The sequence below is a fragment of the Homalodisca vitripennis genome, chromosome 6 (genome assembly GCF_021130785.1).
Source record: "Homalodisca vitripennis isolate AUS2020 chromosome 6, UT_GWSS_2.1, whole genome shotgun sequence".
In the NCBI taxonomy this organism is placed as follows: domain Eukaryota; kingdom Metazoa; phylum Arthropoda; class Insecta; order Hemiptera; family Cicadellidae; genus Homalodisca; species Homalodisca vitripennis.
In genome coordinates, this window is record NC_060212.1 from 71,719,519 (window position 1) to 71,741,058 (window position 21,540).

At 33.7% G+C, this 21,540-nt stretch overlaps 1 protein-coding gene across 1 annotated transcript in view; it reads left to right on the top strand.

Annotated features, from left to right (window-relative positions):
* The first annotated feature begins 1,008 nt into the window (after nucleotides 1-1,008).
* LOC124364425 overlaps nucleotides 1,009-21,540 on the top strand; it is a 65,421-nt gene continuing 44,889 nt past the window's right edge. Inside the window, exons 1-6 of the mRNA XM_046819914.1 lie at nucleotides 1,009-1,279; nucleotides 2,571-2,638; nucleotides 10,969-11,049; nucleotides 12,614-12,750; nucleotides 13,479-14,267; nucleotides 15,965-16,062. Coding sequence (XP_046675870.1) covers nucleotides 1,247-1,279; nucleotides 2,571-2,638; nucleotides 10,969-11,049; nucleotides 12,614-12,750; nucleotides 13,479-14,267; nucleotides 15,965-16,062 — 1,206 coding nt within the window. The 5' untranslated portion in view covers nucleotides 1,009-1,246. The remainder of the gene's footprint in view (nucleotides 1,280-2,570; nucleotides 2,639-10,968; nucleotides 11,050-12,613; nucleotides 12,751-13,478; nucleotides 14,268-15,964; nucleotides 16,063-21,540) is intronic.

A 21,540-nucleotide genomic window follows, 5' to 3' on the forward strand; every position in this document is an offset into this window, starting at 1 on the left:
AGTTTTTTTTTTTTTTTTTTTTTTTTTTTTTTTTTTTATTAATGTTATGAATTCAATCGATTCAGCACAATATCCTAATTTTGAAATGGGAAGTGCTACCATTTTAATGAATAACTCACGAAACTTTAAATCTTTATTTTTTAAATGAATAAATTTGAGCAAGATAAAGATTTTTATAGCTGATTCCAACGAACGTAATCTAAAATTAATTAAATTAATTTCATATTAATTTCATAATTGGAATTTATGTGACACTATTCATATTATTTTGCAACAGAACTATACTATGGACCAAAAACGTATAAAACTAAAAATCAGGTACAGTTTTTGAATTAAAAACAATCTTTCCAGACATTAGCTATATTAGCTTTATTAACAAATGCGTGTCACAAGTTATGAATTGGAACTGAAAAAATGTATTGGTATCATTGGTTAGTGTTTATTTTTTCAGTTTTTTTTTTACACAGTCCAGAAGAAGTCCTTATGGCAATGATTCACTTGTAGTTTCTCATAATTGGGCGAAATATATGCAGATCGTTCCTGAAAACTTTCACAATTTTGGTCTATCGGGAAACAAAACGATTTTGTAGTTTTCACCCAAAACCCTACGGTATAATAGTGTAGAAATAATTCAACATCATAAATACAAATAATTACCATACCATTGGAGGGGGGGGGACTTAGACCCCAAAATTTAACTTCCAAGGAGCTACGCCAATCATGAAAACAGAATACTTGAAATTCTCAAGTAACAGTCACAAATTAAAACTCTTGTTAATGACAACTGCGACAGATTCAGTGTGTAGCGGTGACAAATAGGTCACACCTCCTGTGATGTAATACCGTGTGTGACAACTGTTGCCAAAATGTGACGATGACAGTGACGTAATACACAAACAGGATCTCTCTTGTAGGGTAACTCGGTTAGACGGTGTAAGCCTCTTACAGGTTATACAAGGCAACGCGCCATATCATACACGAACCTGTAGTATCACCATGTGAGTAGCCAATGTACATTCAGCTTGTTCGTCTCGCACATCTCGTACATTCTTGATACATACATTTATCAAACACACGTACCTTGAGTGACGGGTCTATATCAATTATTTCAAGCTTGCCTATATTTTATTCCTCAAAAAAGTGTTGTGTTCCTCAAAACGTGTGTCGATTTTTTATGACTTTTGACTTATGAGCTATTAGTTCGCTACTGGTATATTTACTATTTAGGTTGATTTTAAACTTGGACATGCCCTCGTTATATGTTGTAAGATATCGCCGGGTAAGTGTGTTTTGCCAGTTTTTAGTCAGTCGTTATTAATCTTTTTTTATTTTTTTAATCTTATAAATACATAATTATCTTGATAATTTAATATTTGCGAACATTACTGACATTTATATATTTCCATGCTTAAACATACTAAAGTAAAACAGATGTACCTGTCCTTGAAATAAATAGATAAAATAATATTCATTGAACATTTCATAAGCATTAAAAAAGGATAAGATGCAGATAAGATCAAGATAAGTGCATTTTTAATATAATATTTTGATTATAAATCCTATAACAGATGTGTATACAACTTCAGTAAACATATTCATTTGTAATTGTAGAAAGAGTAAATAATTGTATCCTACGTAACGGTACCTTTTTAACTATTATAAGTGTTTTGTTTAAAGTTTGTTTTGACGATGGCGAGATTGTGAAGGAAACAGGATTTCTCAGAACATTTGGTATTGTTCAGTGATTATTGACAAGAAGTTAACTATCAGTTACTACGTTTCGAGGTCTGCAATCTAATCTCTTCTTCAGGTGGATAATTAACGTAGCTCATAACTATAATATAAGTTAAAATAAATCGATCCAGAGTTTGTGTCACGCATATATTCCATGCACACTATCTCTAAGACATACGCTTGATAAAAGCACTAATTTATTATTGAAATCGCAGTACAGAATATAGATAACAATAGAAATTACTGAACCTACAAAGCAACTTTTTTGTGGAAGTTTAATGAAAATGCGTTATGGGTATCAAACGTTTTTATTTGGTTTATGCTAAAATTTACTCTTTCAACTTCTCCCTCATTTCGCCCATTTGTGCTCTAGTAAAGAAAGCCTATACTACACCGCGAACTCATATTCACAAGGCGGTCACTAATAAAACATAGTAACCTTTGCGTTTTCAATTTAAAAACCAAAAATCAATTAATGAATAAACCTCACAAAAGAGTAATTTTTTTCTTTCTATATCTATTTCGTGATTTTCAAACAGATATAATTCTTAAATCTAATTTTTTGCTTCCAAATTATAAAATTTTTGATGGCGGACCAAAAACAAAACACAATTACCTCCATAACTAAGTTCAATTATGGTTACAAGCTATAGATATATGTTTGATAATCTCAATATAACATGGTCTCTCCTTACCAAACTTTTGTTGTAGTTGCCACTATGTTAGGTTTGTTGCGGTTACTGCAAATGTTACTCGTGATTAAATTACGGCAAATGATACTAGTGTTGCACCACCTACAAGTGTTACATGTGTTACAAATGTTACTCGTGTTGCAGGAACGCGGTATGCGGCTGAAGCAAGTCGAGGGTCCAATGGTAGTCCATGCTAACAGGCCACGCAATATGTAAGTACATAAATAATATTATATTATTTATTATATACAATATAACCTAAAAGGAAAGTTAATAGAAATAAATTTTTCGTAAACTTTACTTGTTTCAATAAATCAAAATTAACATAATTTCCCATATCAGATTAAAATTTTATCACGACCAATTAGATCGATGGTTCCAATATGTAGGTCTATTTCATAAATGTAAAAACTAAAATTACAAAAAATGGTTTTGGATACTCTAAGTATATTAACTCAATATAGTAACTTGTATCAAAATGCATTGTATATCGCCCCGGATATGTTCAATTAACTAAAATTATGGTAATACACATTGTCAAAACGTTGTAGTACGTAGGCTTCCACTGTATGTTTCGGAACAAAGGATTCATCATCAGGTGGTTAAAAAAAAGCTGTTAACACTAATTTAACAAGCAGGAGATAAAGGCATAAATAAATCCAAAAAGATGGTTAATTTGAAACGCCATAAAGCCAGCCCAAAATGTGTGATATTTTTACACATTTTCCTCCAATTACAAAAAGAATCAGTGATATAGATGTATAGTGTTTCAGTCTTTGACATGTAATTGGAGAACACCATCAGTAGACTCATGACCCTCAAAGATATTTCAAATTAGTGTTCCCTTTGAAAACTTTTCGAGGGGGACAAACATTTTTATTTTATTTTAAAGAGTGTAACACAAAGGTTACATATTAAAATTTAAATTCAAGTTAATTAATTACAATTAATTGTTTTAAGAAATTATATCCATTGTGCAAAGAAACAGCCTTGGATGGGCAAGTTTTCCAAATCAAAATTCTCCACATTCACTAATTATTCTTTGTGATCATTTTACTTAGTATGATAATTCATCTTGCCGTCACATCGCACAGTACATTAGAACATGTAAATGACGGAAATTCACATATACATTTGTAGAACTGCATGTTCCAAATGAAGGGAGGATGAGTGATTACAAAACATTCTACCCTTCATATTGCCCGGTATTTATATAACGGTCTTTAATTCCGGGGTTAATTTACTCTTGGGTGTGTCCTACTCGTCAATATTCTTTTCAAGGAGTTGCAGTAGAACGACACATTTTGGGCTACATTACCACCTGAATTAAAAGAAAGAAATGGTACGTTCATTCCTAAATTAATTCCACTAAAGACCACAACGATACACACTTAATGTGACAGATGCTAACCAAGCGTACTTGTTACCCTTCTACTATTAGCATCAAACGATAACCAGTTCAGTGATTATTCTTGGAAACTTCCTTAAGTGTTAATGTAAGTTAAACGCATAACGACATTTCTCATGGGCACTATCTCAAACAACGTCTAGTTAATCAAGACTCTATCCCAGAGCTGTCTCAATAAGACTCTAGGTGAGGAATTCAACGCAATCATGAGCAACAATCGCTTCATCCGTGCCTCAATCGTGATCCTACAGGATTCATGCGCGCTTAGGTCTTTCTTAGTCACAGTATTGTCTATCTCGAGGGATGTTGTTTTTCGCCAATGAAATTTTATAACGATCTTTGCTCTACGAGTTCTTTGATGTCTTGGCCATTGCGGTGAATTGGAGGTGAATTTGGTTAACAGACTTTTATTTTCGGCTCTGATAAAAGCGAGCCTAGGAGGAAGATAACTACTGCGTCAACCTATGTTGCCTCAGATATTTAAATTGAAACGCTCAATAAACAACGTAAATATTCGTTCTCAATAACTTGGAGTGAAGAGTAGCAAGAAGAATTTCAAATTGAATTCTGTGGTGGAGCAATCATATAGAACATTTTGTAGCTCAATATTTGGTTTTCTAAAACTTTGGCGCTTTACAAATAAATGACAACAAATTTTTACCTGAACCTTAAATTCAATTTTATTATTAGATCTTCATCTGAAAGTATTTCTATACAATTCTGGGTTTCTTCTAAACTATTGGCAGATCTACGATAAAACTTCTATCTTCCGAGCTGCAATAGATGGCATACTTAATGTAATTCGACCGATTCCATCTCCATAAATATTATCCACTTTATATTTGAAGAATTTTTAAAATTACCATTAATCTTCGTCAGGACATGCATACGGACAAGTACATAATTTGACAATTTTAGTTACCAACTGAGCCGCAGGAACAGAAACTTGAGGGTCACAACACGAACTGGTTGGCAGCTTACCCACAACAGCCCTGGTTATTTTGTATTTCACTAAACCACTTGGTCGAACATGTACTGTACTATAAAATTCTCCAGGGCAGTGTCACAGTCCCTATCTGCCCACACCACCACGCTGTCCGCTACCGTTTGACAAATGGTCCGGGCAGTTACTCTTCCATAGATCACAACTTGTCAAGATTTCGACCCCTCTTTCCAATATATCTCCTTTTATTCCCCTGCACAGTAACGCATTTTCCCCAGAACTACTGATATTATCACTTGTGTTGTATCACAATCTCGTATTTGATTATTCAGGTGCGAAAACGAATAATATTATATGCGTGCCAGGACGCTGTGAAAATATTGTATTCATCTCAGTTTCGGTTGCTTGTCACACGTGGTACTGTATCAGCGATCGCCACGCTACACACGTTCTGGTAACACGGTATTGTTACCCCATCCATCACTCTGTCAGTGAGTAGCATGTCACGTGGCCTAACAAGCCAAATAAATCAACAATCCGTGCATTGTTTTGTGTAGAATACGTTACACATTCTGTGTACTATTGTAGTATTACATATTCATTTGTAATGTTTCCTATGGTTTTAATACATTTTTGCATTGTAAGATAAGTTAGTAATCAATCATCAAGCTCTTTATATACCGTACGAGTTATAAATAAACATAATACATGAATATTTAAAAACGCTATATTATAAAATGTTTTACTTAAGTGTTAAGTTTAAAAATAGTATATAAATTTCGTTTAGTAAAATGAAAGTACAATTATCTGTGCCATCGTCTTGAACGTTTACACAAGACTGAAAAACCATTAAAACCCAAATTTGTAAGTGTACTGAGAATTATAATACTTTATGAACTACATATTTGTCTAAATTTTTTAATAATTAAAATAATTCCCTGTCAAAACTTCAAGACCACCATTTTAAAACATAGGATGAATTTTAAAATGTTTATAAATCGGTTTATGAATAAATCAGTTCAACAGAATTGATTCTAAGGAAACTAAATTTTCTGCTCTATAAACGTGAATCTAAGAAGCGCTTTCGGTAAAAAAAGTTTGCATTGGAAATCCTGAAAGATGACAGATTTTTGGGGAAAGTGAACAAAATAATATCCCCTGTCCATGCAGCAGTTACCATTGTATTTGCTACCACGTCCGCTATGTATTAAATGATGTGGGACGAACGAAGCTGATACGAAGTCAGATGGTAGTCTTTTTTGGAACAGATTAACGATAGTGAAGCTGTAACCTAACAAGAAAGAAAATATCTTGTTGAATTTCGACTGTAGACCATTGTCACTCAAGTCAATCACGGTTTATCTATGTTCGTAGTCTCCATAAGTTATTCTAATAACTCGTGTTTTTTTTTTTTTATTATTATTATGGCGACACTAAGTTCGTCAACAAAGCATTTTTATATTCGCTGATATTGAGCCTTTAACATTCCCGTAACTGATAACCGTCAAAGTTGCTTTTCGTAACTTTAGTTAATTTTCCCTACACTGGTATTCTATCTGAAGTTTTTGACGGCTCTTGCTACCTATAATAGACCCAAGCAGGATCAAAATGTATTACTCGTCCAATAGTTCTACTGAATTTTCCACGAACTCTTGAATCACAGTTGTGCTATCAAAGCCATTAGGAGTTCCTGAAGAGTTATGGTTCGATTTATAGTAAAGACTTTCCTTGGAGATTTTAGAGACTAACTAGAAACAACAGCTGGATGAGTAACACATTTGTCAAAGAGATCCAAGATCTTCATTTTGGTGTACACTATATCGTGTCTTTCTAATTTGGAACGCATAACACATAAAAAGGCGTTCTTTTATACATGATTACTCGATTGGCCGAAAAAAGATTTTTTTTGCTACGTTAGAAGCTGCCGGATCCTATAGTCAGCTAAGATACACCTTTGGTACCACAGACTACATTTTCGCTGTTCTTCAAAACATTCGACCTCCGCGGATCCAAAGCATTTAAGATAATCGTTACAAGCTCCGCGGGTAATAATCTTTTACCAAATATCTTGTCCTCTCAAGCAATAATAAGCCAGAAGTACGACTGAAGCAAAATAACATGATGCTGCTAATATTACATATTTAAAATGTCATATGATATACTCAGTTTGTTTACAAATTTGTTTGTCCCCCTGCTATTTTCTCGTTGCCATCATGGTTCATACACCTCACCAAAATCTGCCAAGGCTACATTAATAGTAACATTTAAAGGCGAACATTACCGATCAATAAGAATCAAATTTGAGGAACTCAATTAATAAGTATAGTTTCGCATACCTGTTGTCACTTAACCGGGGGGGACAACACATAAATGTTTACATTTGAGGCCCGTACAGTTTAAAGCCTTAAACGTTGCCCAGCCCAAACCAGAGCTCTGAAATGGAAACAGCTAAAAAAAATGGTCAAAGGCTAGGAAGCAACGTTTTAATTATAATTCTAATTACTTCGGTTTTCAGTAATTAGAATTACTTACAGCCCGAAGACGTTAAATCAGATTTTAATTACTTCACAGTGCATTACGGATTAATTCTAAACCATCTTCAGTGGACTTTTCCTTTTTGAGCAAGACTGTTATAATAGCAAAAGTTCCTGTTTCACAACATTGTGTTATTTTTTATATGTATTTACATCCTCTTTAATGGCATTACTGGCGACAATTTCAACATCCCATAGTATACAGTAACGATCAGTGACGGTTTATGTTAAAGTAGCTAGTATATAAATTGTTGAAACTAGCTAGTACTCGTATACCAATGGTTTAAACTAACTAGTATAATACTAGTTGTTAACCTACTGCTCATTGCAGCCATATTAGAACAGTAGTTTGTACAGTATTTATACCGACGTGTGGTCCTCTCACTTAAAATCTGGGCTATTAAGAGTTAATCTGTATCGAGTCTCCTTATTTTCTTTTTGTTTGTTACTAAATTCTATATATTTCCAGTTTTTAATCCTTTTGATTTTATATTGTGACCAGTATGATAAGGCTTAGTAAAAACGATAACAATAACTTGTATGAATACTATTTATAGACCATTTTAACGGCTTTCTATCAAAATTTCAACTTTTCATACGTAGAAAATTAAATGTAATTATATTTGTAAGTCGCTTAGTAAAATATTAAGCCAGTCATAGACGGATTAAGGTTCGTTCGAAATATATTATGGAAGTAAATTGATATCTGATTGTAACAACCATAATCCGTAAATATTTTAAAATATCTATAAAGCTGGTCGTGGTTTTATTTTTAAAGTCACGTAAGTAGGGCATATTTTAGCTCAATACACATCATGTTCCAACATAAATAGAGTTTAATTTCAGCTCTTTCGTTCATTATGGCAGTAATCACATTTAGTTGTTTCCTATTCGTTTTGCATAAATGGAACGAATGAATGTGCAGTTCTCCTTGTAAAATGTGTGTTTGTTTAAAGTAAAAAACTCACTACTCGATAAAATCTATAGTTACATTCGAATTTATTTGTAATTGGTGAATAAATCCTTATTACTAAAAAATATTAGTGAACAGAACATGACTCAGAAATCCACTTTATTACCCACACATGCGGCTTTAAACAACAACTTAGCTTTAGTCTAGTTCGAACTATAAGGAAATTGATCATACGAGATATTGCTCCGAGATGGAACAGTTGATCTGAAAAATCATATATAGCCAGTTGCCCTGAACTGGAGGAAATAGAAATAAGATGATAGGGTCAAAAGTCAAAAGTGGTTAGAAGGACTATGTGATAAACATACTTTATATCGTACGTAATAACTATTCTAGCAAATTATAATTTGTAATTTCACGAAGACTACAAAATAAAACCTTCCAACTCTAAGCAGAGCAATTATGGACAGTATTAAACTCTTCTAAGAAATAGTTTCCAAGAACGGAACTACTCCAGAAACCTAACTTGAACTATAATTTCCTAGTTGAAGTTTGAGAGTTTGAACTCGTACATATAATAATTCATTTATTATTATTTACTTTTATGTCCCCAGACGGTTGGAAAGATTCGTTCAAGCATCTTCCGGCTTTAAAGGAATATTCAGTCCTGTCCTTATCCGAGCTGAAAACTTTCCAAACTTCAGAAACACTTTGTGAATCGAAAAGAAACTTTTGGAACTTGCCACTCTAGCTATTATCTTTGAAATTTTTAATTATAAAGTTAAATTACTTGGGTACTTGGAATGAAATTGCTAACACAATGTTATGATTTAATAAAACACTGTAGTGTTTAAGTTTAATTTTGTTATTTTTAAGTTTGTGTTTTACAATATCATGTGGCTTAATGTGCGGGAATTAGTTAATTAATAGAATTTAATATCGTTAGTATCAGAAAGATTTCTGTTAATTATCTATTCTTGTAACTCCATCATTTGTTCATTTATGTTAGTAACAATGTAAAGAAATAATTTTTAGTAGTCTCATAAGGAATCATTTTAACGGTTTTTATTCTCTTATATAGTTACTGCAGCTGTCTTATTAAATAAATAAATTTGATTTTGAAAATATTTTTCTATTTTAAATTAAAATAAGTTTATGATAACTTGCGTAAAGACAACAACTAAAGCATTCGTTGATTTTTCTACAATGAATTTGCAGCATTTCAATGCTAGATCAATGCATCATACAGCATTTAATGTTGGATTAATTCAGAATTTACATCACTGCATTTATAGCAGAAAATTTAGGCAATTTTGCAATCAACCCACATTAAAAATTATTAAATATAAAAATTAAAACTGTTTCAGTACAGGTGAGTTATATCTTCAAGTAGTGACTAGTTTTTATTCATTTATGAATGATAGAAGTTCTAATTTTAATTAAATACTATTTATGGAATTTTTTATATTGTTTTTATTAGTTTTTAGTCATCTTTCTAACTAATTAATTAACTGTAAATGTTCATACGCTTATCTCCAACCGTTTTTCTATTGGCCGGATTATAAGATGTTTCAAAATTGTTTTTCAAATTTTTACTTCTCCTCATGAAATAGTAAACCATTTTTTCTGTCTTTCCTGTCTTCATATATGGTACTTTAAAGGATGTAGCCAAAATTTTCTTTAAAAATAATAAAACATTAATCCAACTGAAAACCTAGTGGACATCCAATAACACATATGTGTAAGAGGTACGACAGATGAGATGTGTACAAGACTTACATATGTCAGCCCTGTTTATCAGTCACCAACTCCAGTAGAGATAACTTAAGTCCCGTAATCCATTTACTGATTCCTAATCACTGTCAGACTTGTAAGTAAACTGACCTAGTTCACATGCAGAAACCAATCTATGTCTCTTGCGTTTCTGCGAACTTGTAATCCAATTGTTTTGGGTATCATAGCAAGTTGAGATAGCTATCAAGACCTTCATTACTGTTCCCTCTTAGTTTCGTTTTATAATAACATATTTAAACTTTGATTGCGCTTATTATTATAACTAGGTGAGAGTACGACACACCACGTGTCGCACAACACATTCCGTGAAGTCTATAGACTATTTCATTCTCGAAATATCAAGAGGGAACATTTCACCAGATATTACCTTGAGTAAAATACGTTGCAAATACTCAGCCAAATACTACTATAACATAAAATTTGAAAACTAATGTTAAATTATCTTTTCAAAAATGTAATCTTAAATATCATGATTGTTTCGTATGATATACTGTTCTGTGAATTCAATTAAAGGTAATTTAATCAGTTAACGATACTTTATGTAGTGTACTAACTGGTCAAATCGCCTTTAATGGTTAGAAATCACAAAGCAAAAAGGTCGTGATATTAAGTTTAGGTTTTGGAGAAATAATATACCGTATACTTATATTTACTTATGTACCTGTAGTGTATTTTGTATTTGCACAAAACTCAAAATTTATATCCATTGTTATCTTATTTTTGCTGGATATTGTATTTGTACTTTTAGAACGTGTCTTTTACGATGTTCCAATCGCAGAAAAGATGGAAGTCTTACTATAACTCTGTTCTCAGCGCCATACGACGGTGGATCCAGGAACTAGTGTTGATAGCCATGGAGCATTACTTGTCTTAGTTACTAATCTTGGTGAGATGTCTGAGTTTGGATCGTCTTTGGTTCCTATTAATCACTGAGCCTGGTTTTGTTTCAGCCATGACAACGGGTTGGGACGAGAATACAACCACAACTCTGAGACCGCACCCAAGCTGTTGTCCACACAACTCTTTCAGAGGTAATCTGTCATATTTATCATCTCTCTCTCCACACTGCAAATAATTTTGCATAACCTTCGAAGGTTGCAACCGACAACTACGATATCCAGTTAGTCTAACGATGTGAGGGTTGGAGGTTTACATATTTGTACATCTTTTTTACCTTCATCCAACAGAATATCCCCGAATAATCTGAACTCTTAAAAACTGATCTTGCATATGTTTTCCTTCTGTGCATACAAAGGTAGGGTAGGTATACTGTAAATATTATATCTCTAGAAAGTAAACAGCCAATTCCTTTCTCTTCCATATAATAACCAGGGAGAAATACGCCTCCTGAGACGCGTAACATGTTTCACAGGGATTATGTGTAAAATTTCAATTCTTGAGATCGACAGATAGATAGATGGAATTTTTACATCCCCCGGCAGGCAAAATAGAGATTGTGCCAAGCTACTGAGTGATAGGCTTTAATAACGCTCAACCAAATTCCATTGTCGGACATGCACCATCATAGAACTTATTCTTATCCATGGGGAAATTAAGTTTCATACAAAATTTCTAATTCACAGGTGATATATTTCTCATAACATTTTTCCACGTGGAACATTCACACTTTTGGTTATTAAGTTGGGTTTAATAAAAGTGTTTAAATAATAAACATGTACTCACCAAATCACCAAAATATCTTCTGTGTGGGATGGAATAGTTAGGCTACACGTGTTACTATGTCATACGCTAAAATCTTGTATCATCTCTTTATAAAAATAAACTGATTCAACGGAGTATCAAAGGATCTGATAGAATGTATCAAAATCCTTACCAACCAATCCAAAAGATATCATTTTTTAAATGTCAACAGGTGATACAATGATTGAGGAGGACAACAATGATTGTTTTAAGGTTGTTTACATATTAATTGATTCTGATATTTTCTCATGGCTATCATAGTTACCCATAAGACCCATAAAAATATGCTGACGCTCAACGCCAAATCCGATGGAGTGACTTGCGTCACCATTGAACTCAGTGTTGCCTATACTCGTATAGAAACGAAGCTTCATGTAGAATTTTAAGTCTACAGGAAATTTTGTTTTCGAGATATCGTGAAGATATCTATACAGATATACAAAAGAAATTAAAAGTTGTCGCTTGACTGATAGGCTTTTATAATATTCAGCCAATAATGATTTTATTTCGCACACATTGAATCCCAATCGACACATAAAAAGGGTTATAAAGTATCGTCATGACTGCCTGAACTGAAATGTAATGACATGAAGTATTATTAAAGTACATCTTCCTCTTTATGTCTCGTACTTCAGGTCTCTTACTGACCAGCTGTCACTTCCCCTTCCCCTCACCACACATCCCCCACTCATTCCATTCGCCTATCTCTTTCTCTCTCACTCGCTCTAATTTTCCCTCGCTCTCTTTCTTCGTTACACGTTTTATCACCAATTATTCATTTTAATAATTAATGGTACAACTTAGTAACGATGTGATTGAGAGACTTAAGGTGTGTTTTTCTTTAATCAAAAATATAAATCCGATCACATGAAGAGCTGTTTTTTTCTGTTCCAGCACACAATGGGAAAACGATTACAATGCAACCGCGTCTCTAGCTATCAACGAGAACTTCAACTTGACCGCTCTTCAACAGTCAGAGTACAGATTTCTGTGTCAACCGTCCCCAGTCAACAGTCTAGCTGACGACGAAGGTACAGTTTTTAGTCAGTTTTCCGGTGTTGTAAATTTCTGTTAAGTCGGTTCTGTTCGGTTCTGGAAATTTGTTAGGGATACCTACTACCTAAGGGATACCAAAAATACTCCATTATTTTGTGTTTAGCTGCACAATAGCATTTACTTGTGTTTTCTTGCATAAATATTACAGTATTTTACAACGAGCAAAAAGAAATTGGCCAAAATAATATTACCGTCCAAACAATTACCAATACAGGCCAATAACCGGAAGGATCTACCTCTTAAGTATGCTTAACCATCATGAAGTTTATTTTACATAAACGAAAGATATCAGTATTTCATCGTTTGGTCAGTAAGTAGGTTGACATAACAAATAAAATTTCTGTTCAGATGTTTCCTAGTAAAATTTATGTTATCCCTACATCTATAATGAATTACAGCTAAAAATTCAAATTTTATGGCAACTCAAGTAAAGCAAACTCAAAAAGTGAGTCTTGAAGATCTAAGTTACTTTGGAGTCTTATTAACCAGAATGTTATGGGCAATAATCTGTATAAACTAGAGTTCTAGTTAACAAGAACTTACTGGCTAAACTAATCCGATCTTCTTGATCTAAATGATTAAAAATCTCTTGGGTCACTGCAGGTGCATAAGGTCGCCTAATCCCTAACGCTGGAGAAGCTAAATCGGATTATAATTGAATAATGCTATTACTTGTTATGTTAAGGTTGATTTATTTGTGTAGACGGACAGCACAGTAGCGGGACCAGCTCTTCAGACGCGTCTCCAGAGGCGGAGGACTACCGCAGCTTCAGCCAGAGCAGCGACACCGACAGCGAGGACAGACCGACCACCGCACGCCGCGGCATCGTCAACCCCAACTACCCGGGGTTCCAGCACTTCGCGAGTCAGCTGCACTCCTCTGACTCCGAGGAGGACACGACGAGTCTCAACAACAATAACAACAACAACGAGGAGGACGACGTTTCCGTGAGCATCAACCAGCTGGACTCGGGAGGGTTCCAGAAGACCTTCTACGACAAGCCGAAGTTCAACATTCCCGTGGATCCCAAACGGTGCAACTTCAACGAAGAAGTGGACTCTGTGACCAAACTGGTGAATGAACTCAACGTTCCCGAAGTGATTTCCGATCTGAAAATAGAAAAGTGCTTAGAGGACTTTCCCGCGATGGTAGACACGGCCGTGTTGGGTAACGAGGGCTTCAAAGAGAACACTAACAATAACAAAATGGCCGACGCCTTCCTGTCCGGGGTGAAGGTGGAGGAGATACAGAAGTGCGAGGACACAAATCGTGCCGCTGAGGACTGCGAGAAGGCCGCTAGTGAGACGGATGACCCGGTCGTACCGCGCAAGAAGGAGAAGATGGCCATCAACCTGAATGTGAAGAAGGTGCGACCACAGCCTGCGAACGTTGCAGCCCTCCAACCACCCGCCAACATGGCCTCCCGACCTCTCAGCCAAACCCGGCGATCTGTTGTGAGGGACAAGAAAAGGAGTCCTCCAGAAGTTCTAGGTGTGTCAATCTAGCTTAAAATTACTATGATTTATGATTATGATATTTCGTCAGTACAATACGTAGAGAACATTTTGAATTTAAACTACTTTAATTCATTGACATTTTGGTCCATACCAATCAGTTTCATTGGCGAATTTCACAGTAATGAAATTTTGTGAACTGGCCCTAAAAGTACGTTGTCCCTTTAGTAAGTAATAAGATGTTTATCAGTACTTAAACATCTTGAATTCAGTTTTTTAAAAGGACAAACGCGTTTTAATTGTTATGGTAACTAAGGCACCAATTTTTGAGCTAAATTAAATTGTTATATTTTTAGTGACTGAAAACTAAAGAAACATACATTTCCCGTACGTTAAGTAGTTATAAGACGGATAATTATTGAAGCAAACCATCTTTTATTCGTTAATTTTTAGTCACTCCCAAACCACTTATCTTCTTGGAATTAACATTTCTAATGGCTAATATAGATCCATTTGTCTGAAAGCGTAAAGCGTGGTAGTCAAAGTGTTAAAGTATTAATTTGAGTTATATTACGCAAAGATATAACCTTTCTGATAAGACTTGTCATTTTATATTGAATAATACAATTGATTACAGAAGAGTCAATAAAATTTCGAAAAGTAAGTCCTTTGGTTTACTTTGGAAATCAATGAAATACAAAAAATCAAGTCCTTGAATCCCGCATTCGAAAGAGTAGTTATTTTTCGATAGATCGATTAGTCGTGTGTAAAAAATCGACCATACTGTTTTTAAATTAAAAAAAAAATTATGGTTGCCTGTAAAGTCGGTTTTACGGGCGAAGATTTTACGTGACAACGTCTTTTTCTCGGTAGAATATTTATTGATATGAATATTATTAAATTGCACAATAGGAACAAGAAATTGAATGAATGAAAATAAGAATTGCACAAATTTTAACTATAGAAATATATTTTGTTTACTAAAACATTGTACATAATTTGAAATTAATTAAAATTTGTTATTGTAAATGGTAAAGTTGAATAAAACATTTACTAAAATTGGAATTTGAAATTCTTGCTAAACACAGTTAAATTCTAACTCCGCGCGTGGTGATTGGTCGGTTTAGTTCGTTTGTTTGGTCGCACTGTTATGACAGGTTAGAGGTTATAATTTGTTATTTTAAATGTTTGACTAGCAATACGCGCTGTTTCTTCTCAATCGACTGAATTACGATTGATTTCAGAGTGATTTAAACTAATAATTTACTTAACACTATCAACATTTGTCAATAGTATGACATAACCTATAAACTCAGTTTCTCAACTTTTGTGTCAATCTAACAATTAATCAATCAATCATAGTTTACGATAATGAAATATCAGTGTACAATGATTTACCTTTATTGTTGTAGTTGTTGTAAATGACGAATCTAAGCACTCCACATTTTCACGAATAAACATAGTTATCTGCTTTATCCCGTGCGGCGGACCCACTGGACGGGCATCGTAACGTTACCGGGCGTTACACTTTTTCATGAGTGATTCCGAGCCGCAACCTAATTTAAGACGTTGTCACGTCAAAAAACTTTTTTTTGTAGTAATATTTTGGTCACATATTTATGCACACTCTCAATCTTAATGTTTCTTCATGAGATTTATGTAAGTTTCAAAATTTAAAGATAGCTCCATCAATTATTATTAAATATAGAGGAATTATTTTTAAATGTGTTTTAGGAAGTTTCGATGTCTATAACATCGAGACCGCAATGCCTACGATCGACCTGGATGCTATTGAGAACCATCTGAAAGCAGCGCGGGAGGAGGAAAGAAGAGTGAGTATTCCTATATTTCTTGTTTCATGTATTATTTGTAAAATAGTAGAGTGACGAAACACATGTATATTAAAGTTTTCTCCACCATCGAACCTACAAAACAAACGTCTTAACCTATTAGTGTATAAAATATTTGTTGCATTAACTACGAAATTACGAATTACGGACAAAAGACATGGAAAAAATAGTAAAAGTATTTCATTTAGTAACTTACGTACTAAAGGGTGTCCGGTAAACTGGACGCTGTGCATTTGGATTACTACTTCTTTGTTGTGTACGCCCTAATTATACAATAAAAAATTAAATTGAAAAAATTAAATTAAATTGGTCTTTTGACCGTTGGAAGTTAAATAAATAAATAAAATAATCAAGTATAATGGTATTAATTGATCGGTGTCTCTGATTGTTTTATTACTATCAAAAATATTGAGGACATTATCATACCGACAAGAATACATACATAAAAATGTATAGGGTGTCACTTTGTAATTGCATTGTTTCCTCTTTACGATATATTATTCACTTTTCCAATGCATTAAGTAATGTTGAAATCATTTAATCCTTCTTCTTCTTGTTACAAAATTAGTTACACATGTGCATCCGACTTGGAAAATTACAATATTGTTTATTTAGCTTACAATTTATTAAATTAATTAAACGCCTACAGTAATTTAATACTATACTGCACGACAGACATATTAGTAAAGTTAGTTTATCGTTTTGAAGGCGCTACGAAAGTTCTTGCTACAATTTATTATATATGTTTAAATTTGTTAAAGAAAGTGTTTAAATCAACAATATTAATGGAAAACTATTTGGTTTTAAGTTAGGCTACCGAATAAAGTATGACACTTTATAATTATAATAGGTCTCTTTTTTTACGTACTGCTGCCAGTGCAATATCGCTAAAACTTTAGTATCAGTTAAATTCTTGACTAGCACATTTGATGTAAAAATATACTCGCCAATAACTCAACAAGACCTATTTTGTAATTTGCTTCACAACTAAGACATAACACAACTAAGACATGGTAGCTTTTCGTTTATCGAGTTAGTTACTTAATTTTTGTTGAAATTTTTACATATTATTTAAAGTAGCCATGACCACTATTGTGCGCCATTTCTTTGTACAATTAACGTAAGGCATTTTACAGTCTCATTTTTGTAGTTTCTAGCCTGACTAATTATGAAGTTTGAGTGACAAAAATGTCAATCAAAGCCAAAAATAGCCTATAGAATAACAACCCCAGACTATGTTCATACTATACATGATTTACTTTAACACGAGTTATATAAGAGTCTAATCAAGATCTATCGATGAACAAAGTTAAAAAAGCCGTACCCAAAGTAAAATTACAAACTCATAAGGAGTGAGTAAAAAAAGAATCATGTTGAAGAGCTTTTTACAGTCTTTAAGCCCTTGTTTTTTAAAATTGTTGAACTAAATAGTATCCTGATGTTACATTCTAAATTAAGGAAATTCGGATTATTGAGATTCGGATTATAGAGAGTTTATTGTATCCTACACACCCGGAACAGAGTACCTTACTGCTAAGCCACTGACTAAAAGCTGTTCAAAAAGAATGTATTGTATAAACTTTTACATGCATGCGGTAACTACTCTTATTTTGCTTATCGATTTTACTCCCGTTCAAGAATATTTGAAGACACACGGGATAGCTGGTTTGAGCCAGAAAAAGCGAATGTATTCTTCTTTGTACGCTCCTCCCGGAGGGACAAGAAACATCACAAAACGTATCTCATGTCAGAGAAAATATCAATAAAGTGACGTTAATGCGACTTTGGCAACTCGGCGCCCGGGGCAGTTCAGTCACAAAGCGAGTCCCCCTCCCCCCCTCCACCAGCTGCGAGGCTTGAGGCTTTTCCTCATCTTACAGGAGCATTGCATCTTCCACCCTCTCTTGTCTTTGCCATACAACGTCCTATATGGGTCTAAGAACTTCTATCTCGTGTTGCAGAAGAAAAAGCGAGTTTATCCGTGGTGTAATTTTATTACATACCCCCCGCCCCTTCTTTACGATACGAATCAAAATAATGTTTAATCTTTTTTAGTAAACGACGTTGAAACTTTTTTTATGAAACAGCCTCAAATGTTTAATTGTAACTTAAGTTATACTTTAAGTTACATTAAAACTTAATTTTTCTCTCCTCACGTGTCTTTAGGAGAAACATACAGATATTCAAGGCATTAAAACATCAGTAGTGAAACTCAGTGGCGTAGCTATCTTGGGTGGCACCCAGTGCGGAAGTTGGTGGTGTCACCCCGTCGAAAGTAAAAAGCAATAAATTTTATATGATAAAGGTCATGGATATAATATACTTTTTCTTTTTATTACTTATCACTATAGAATAATACACGTTTAACAATTCACGCCAACCAAACACAACACACTTCATGAAGCAAATGAGAAATGTTGCAACTGAAACGTCAAAGATCGCGAGTATGGGACGGGGAATCCCCCACGACAGCGTCAGGCTCTTTTGCAGGAATCTCCGAATTATACATAGAGCTGAGCTAGTGCTAGTGGAGGAATCCCCGAAAAAGAAATTTTTGTGCTAGCGATTTATTATTTTGTTTGTTCTTAAAGTTGAGAGACCGGGTGGGTGTCACCCCAAAAAAGGTAACACCCGGAGCGGCCCGCCCCCGCCGCCCACCCTTTGCTACGCCAAAGTTTGTTGCATTAGAAGTATAATGTTCAAGTGGACAATAATAAACAAATGAGTTAGGAATTTCACTTTTTGAATCTAAACATCTAACAAACACGTTTTTAGAGTTATAAACTAAATAGTTCACTTTTTTGGAGAAATGCCAGGTTTTGTGATTTTGATCAAATGTGATAATGACCTAACTAGTTATTTAATTTTTTGGTCTTGTACCATTTTTAATTTTTACCTAAAACTTATTTGGACTTTGGCCAAATTTCAACCACTACACAGAGAAGCACTACAGTAAAAGGAAAGTTGAGAGTAATTTCGGATAGGGAGTGGTGAAAGTCTTTTTGTCACACAGGGATAGGAGTGGGGGAGGGGAGTGGACAGTCTAAACTTTACTCTCAATGCTGTGGCACTAATTTGTGGCGGAATCCCCGATGAGACCTAATGAAACCTTAAAACCAATCTCACTGCTCTGCCAGCGCAAACCCCCGCGCTTCACCGAAGTTAATACAAGTCTTGCAAAAACTTGCCAATTCTGTAACATTTTGAATCATTCATTTTTTTAACAGTCCTTTATAATTACAGATTTTGCGTAAGGTCGCAAAGATCTAATTCACTTGATATTTTGTGTTTTTGTTTGCTTAGCTCTTTAAAACATTCAAACTCAGGTTTCATGGTCAAATCGTTTTCTTAGAGCACGTTCTAAGGGGCTATAACAATGGACGTCTTCCCTAAATGTTGGGAATAGAAATTGCACAAAAAAACTTGTTAGAAAGTGACTTGTAAAATGTATTGTTCAAATGATTAGCATCATGATGTTCTCAATTTTTTATTTATTTTACATCTGGACGAATCTCAATAAACGATTGGAATGTCCACAATCTCAGATAACTTACCCCTAAAGAATCTATTCTTATTAGAATGATATGGTGCGGTGTTGTCGAGAAGATCAGTGGAAATAATAACCTGTGAAAAAGAAGCACTCAATTTAAATTTAGTTCAACGTTACAGATAAAACCTTTGGTATTTATGTGGAAGATCTGCACCTTTATGAACGTCCTCAAAATTTTTCTTTTAACACCTGATTCTATTGGATTTTTTGCCCGAAAGTTGATGTTAATTTTATGTTATGGTAAAATTTGACTCCATCATTGTGGATGGTATGGTTTGACGAGTGCAGGATCAACTCTACTAATGAGTTGAAATATTAATACATGCATTCAATTAATACCGATTACCAATATGTCAGGACGTAAGGATGGATAAATCATCTCCTTCGTTTCTGAAAAATTAATTGTTCAGATGCGTTTTTATCAATAAAGTTTTTAGAAAACAAGTGTTTAATATTCTTATTAGTATGCCGTACGATGAGCTTTTCTCTTAGTGCACACAGATCAAAATAATAATTCATTGTTGATTAGTCCTCTGACTGGAATTTAACTTTAAGAATAAGACTAAACGAATACGCAACTAAAACTATAAGAGAGCTTATTTACTTCTGATCATGGCCAATATTTAAAATTAACATAAATTATAAAAAATATTATACGTATTGTTTTATTTTAAACTGAATGTAATTCTTGCAACAAAATTGGATTCCTTTGTATACTCTTTTTATTTGCGACTCAGGTAAAATTAAGAGTATTGTAGTGAAATAAATTACAAAACTCATATTAAAGTGAACTTGCAGTCGCAAATTAGCGCCTGGAATATGTGACGGTAAACGCGGCACGAGAATGTGTAAAACATGCATCACCAAAGTAGAAGGCGTTAGTAGGATTACTGATCTAGAAGAAAAATAATGGATTGTTCCTTTAATATTAAATATATCATTTAACTTTACAATATTTCCATTTTTAAATACTATATTAGCAACTAATTTCTAAATTTCTAAATCAACTATCACACTTTAAAACGAACGTTTTTTATAGGCGTAAACTAAACCTTCATTTGCCTCAATATATAGCTCATTTTACATTACAATAAAAATAGTAGAAACCTTTTTAAATCTTAGCTGTATGAAATAATTTTTATATTATTATAAGACCATCAAATTGAGTATTTTATCTGAGGCTTGGAAGGATGAAAACAATCAATGACGATTAGGTTTGTATCAATACAAAGTGAGATTATCAAAATAAATATAAGCGCTAGAATGTAAAAACTATTTTATTAAAAAATTAATGGTTATATAACATAATTGATATATTTATATAGTGTCATAATTCGCACAAGATGGCGCAGCAGCCAATGTGTAGTCTTTTTAATCTGCTTTTGTGTCCAACTCTTTCACAAAAAACGAGTAATAAGCCATAAAAGATAATTTTGATAGGTCTAATTAGTAAAGGTCAGGTTGAAAATCAATTGCTAATAGCTGTGTAAAAATAGCTAAAGACGTTATCGCTCCTTTAATACTGCATGACACGCGAGGCGGGGTTTTCCCGATTCTAATGTATTTTTTATGTTGAGTGAAAATACGAAGTTGTTGGAGGATGCATGTTTAGGACATCTTTCCTCTGCCCTTCCCACGCACCAATGTTCCACTTCCGAGTTAGATTACAAAATTACGAATTAGTTTTAAAATTAAATTAAATCGAGTTGTACAGCACGTCAGTAGCACCTGAATTCACTTCTAAATTCAATTTAATCTATGAAATAATTTTTAATTTTAGAATTAAAATTTACAATTTCTAAGTAGAAATGTTACATGTTTAATGGGTAATTATCAAAGTTATTGTCGGTGAAATGCAAAAGGCGTGTTGTACTGTTATGGATAAAAGTTCATTTAACCAAACATCCATT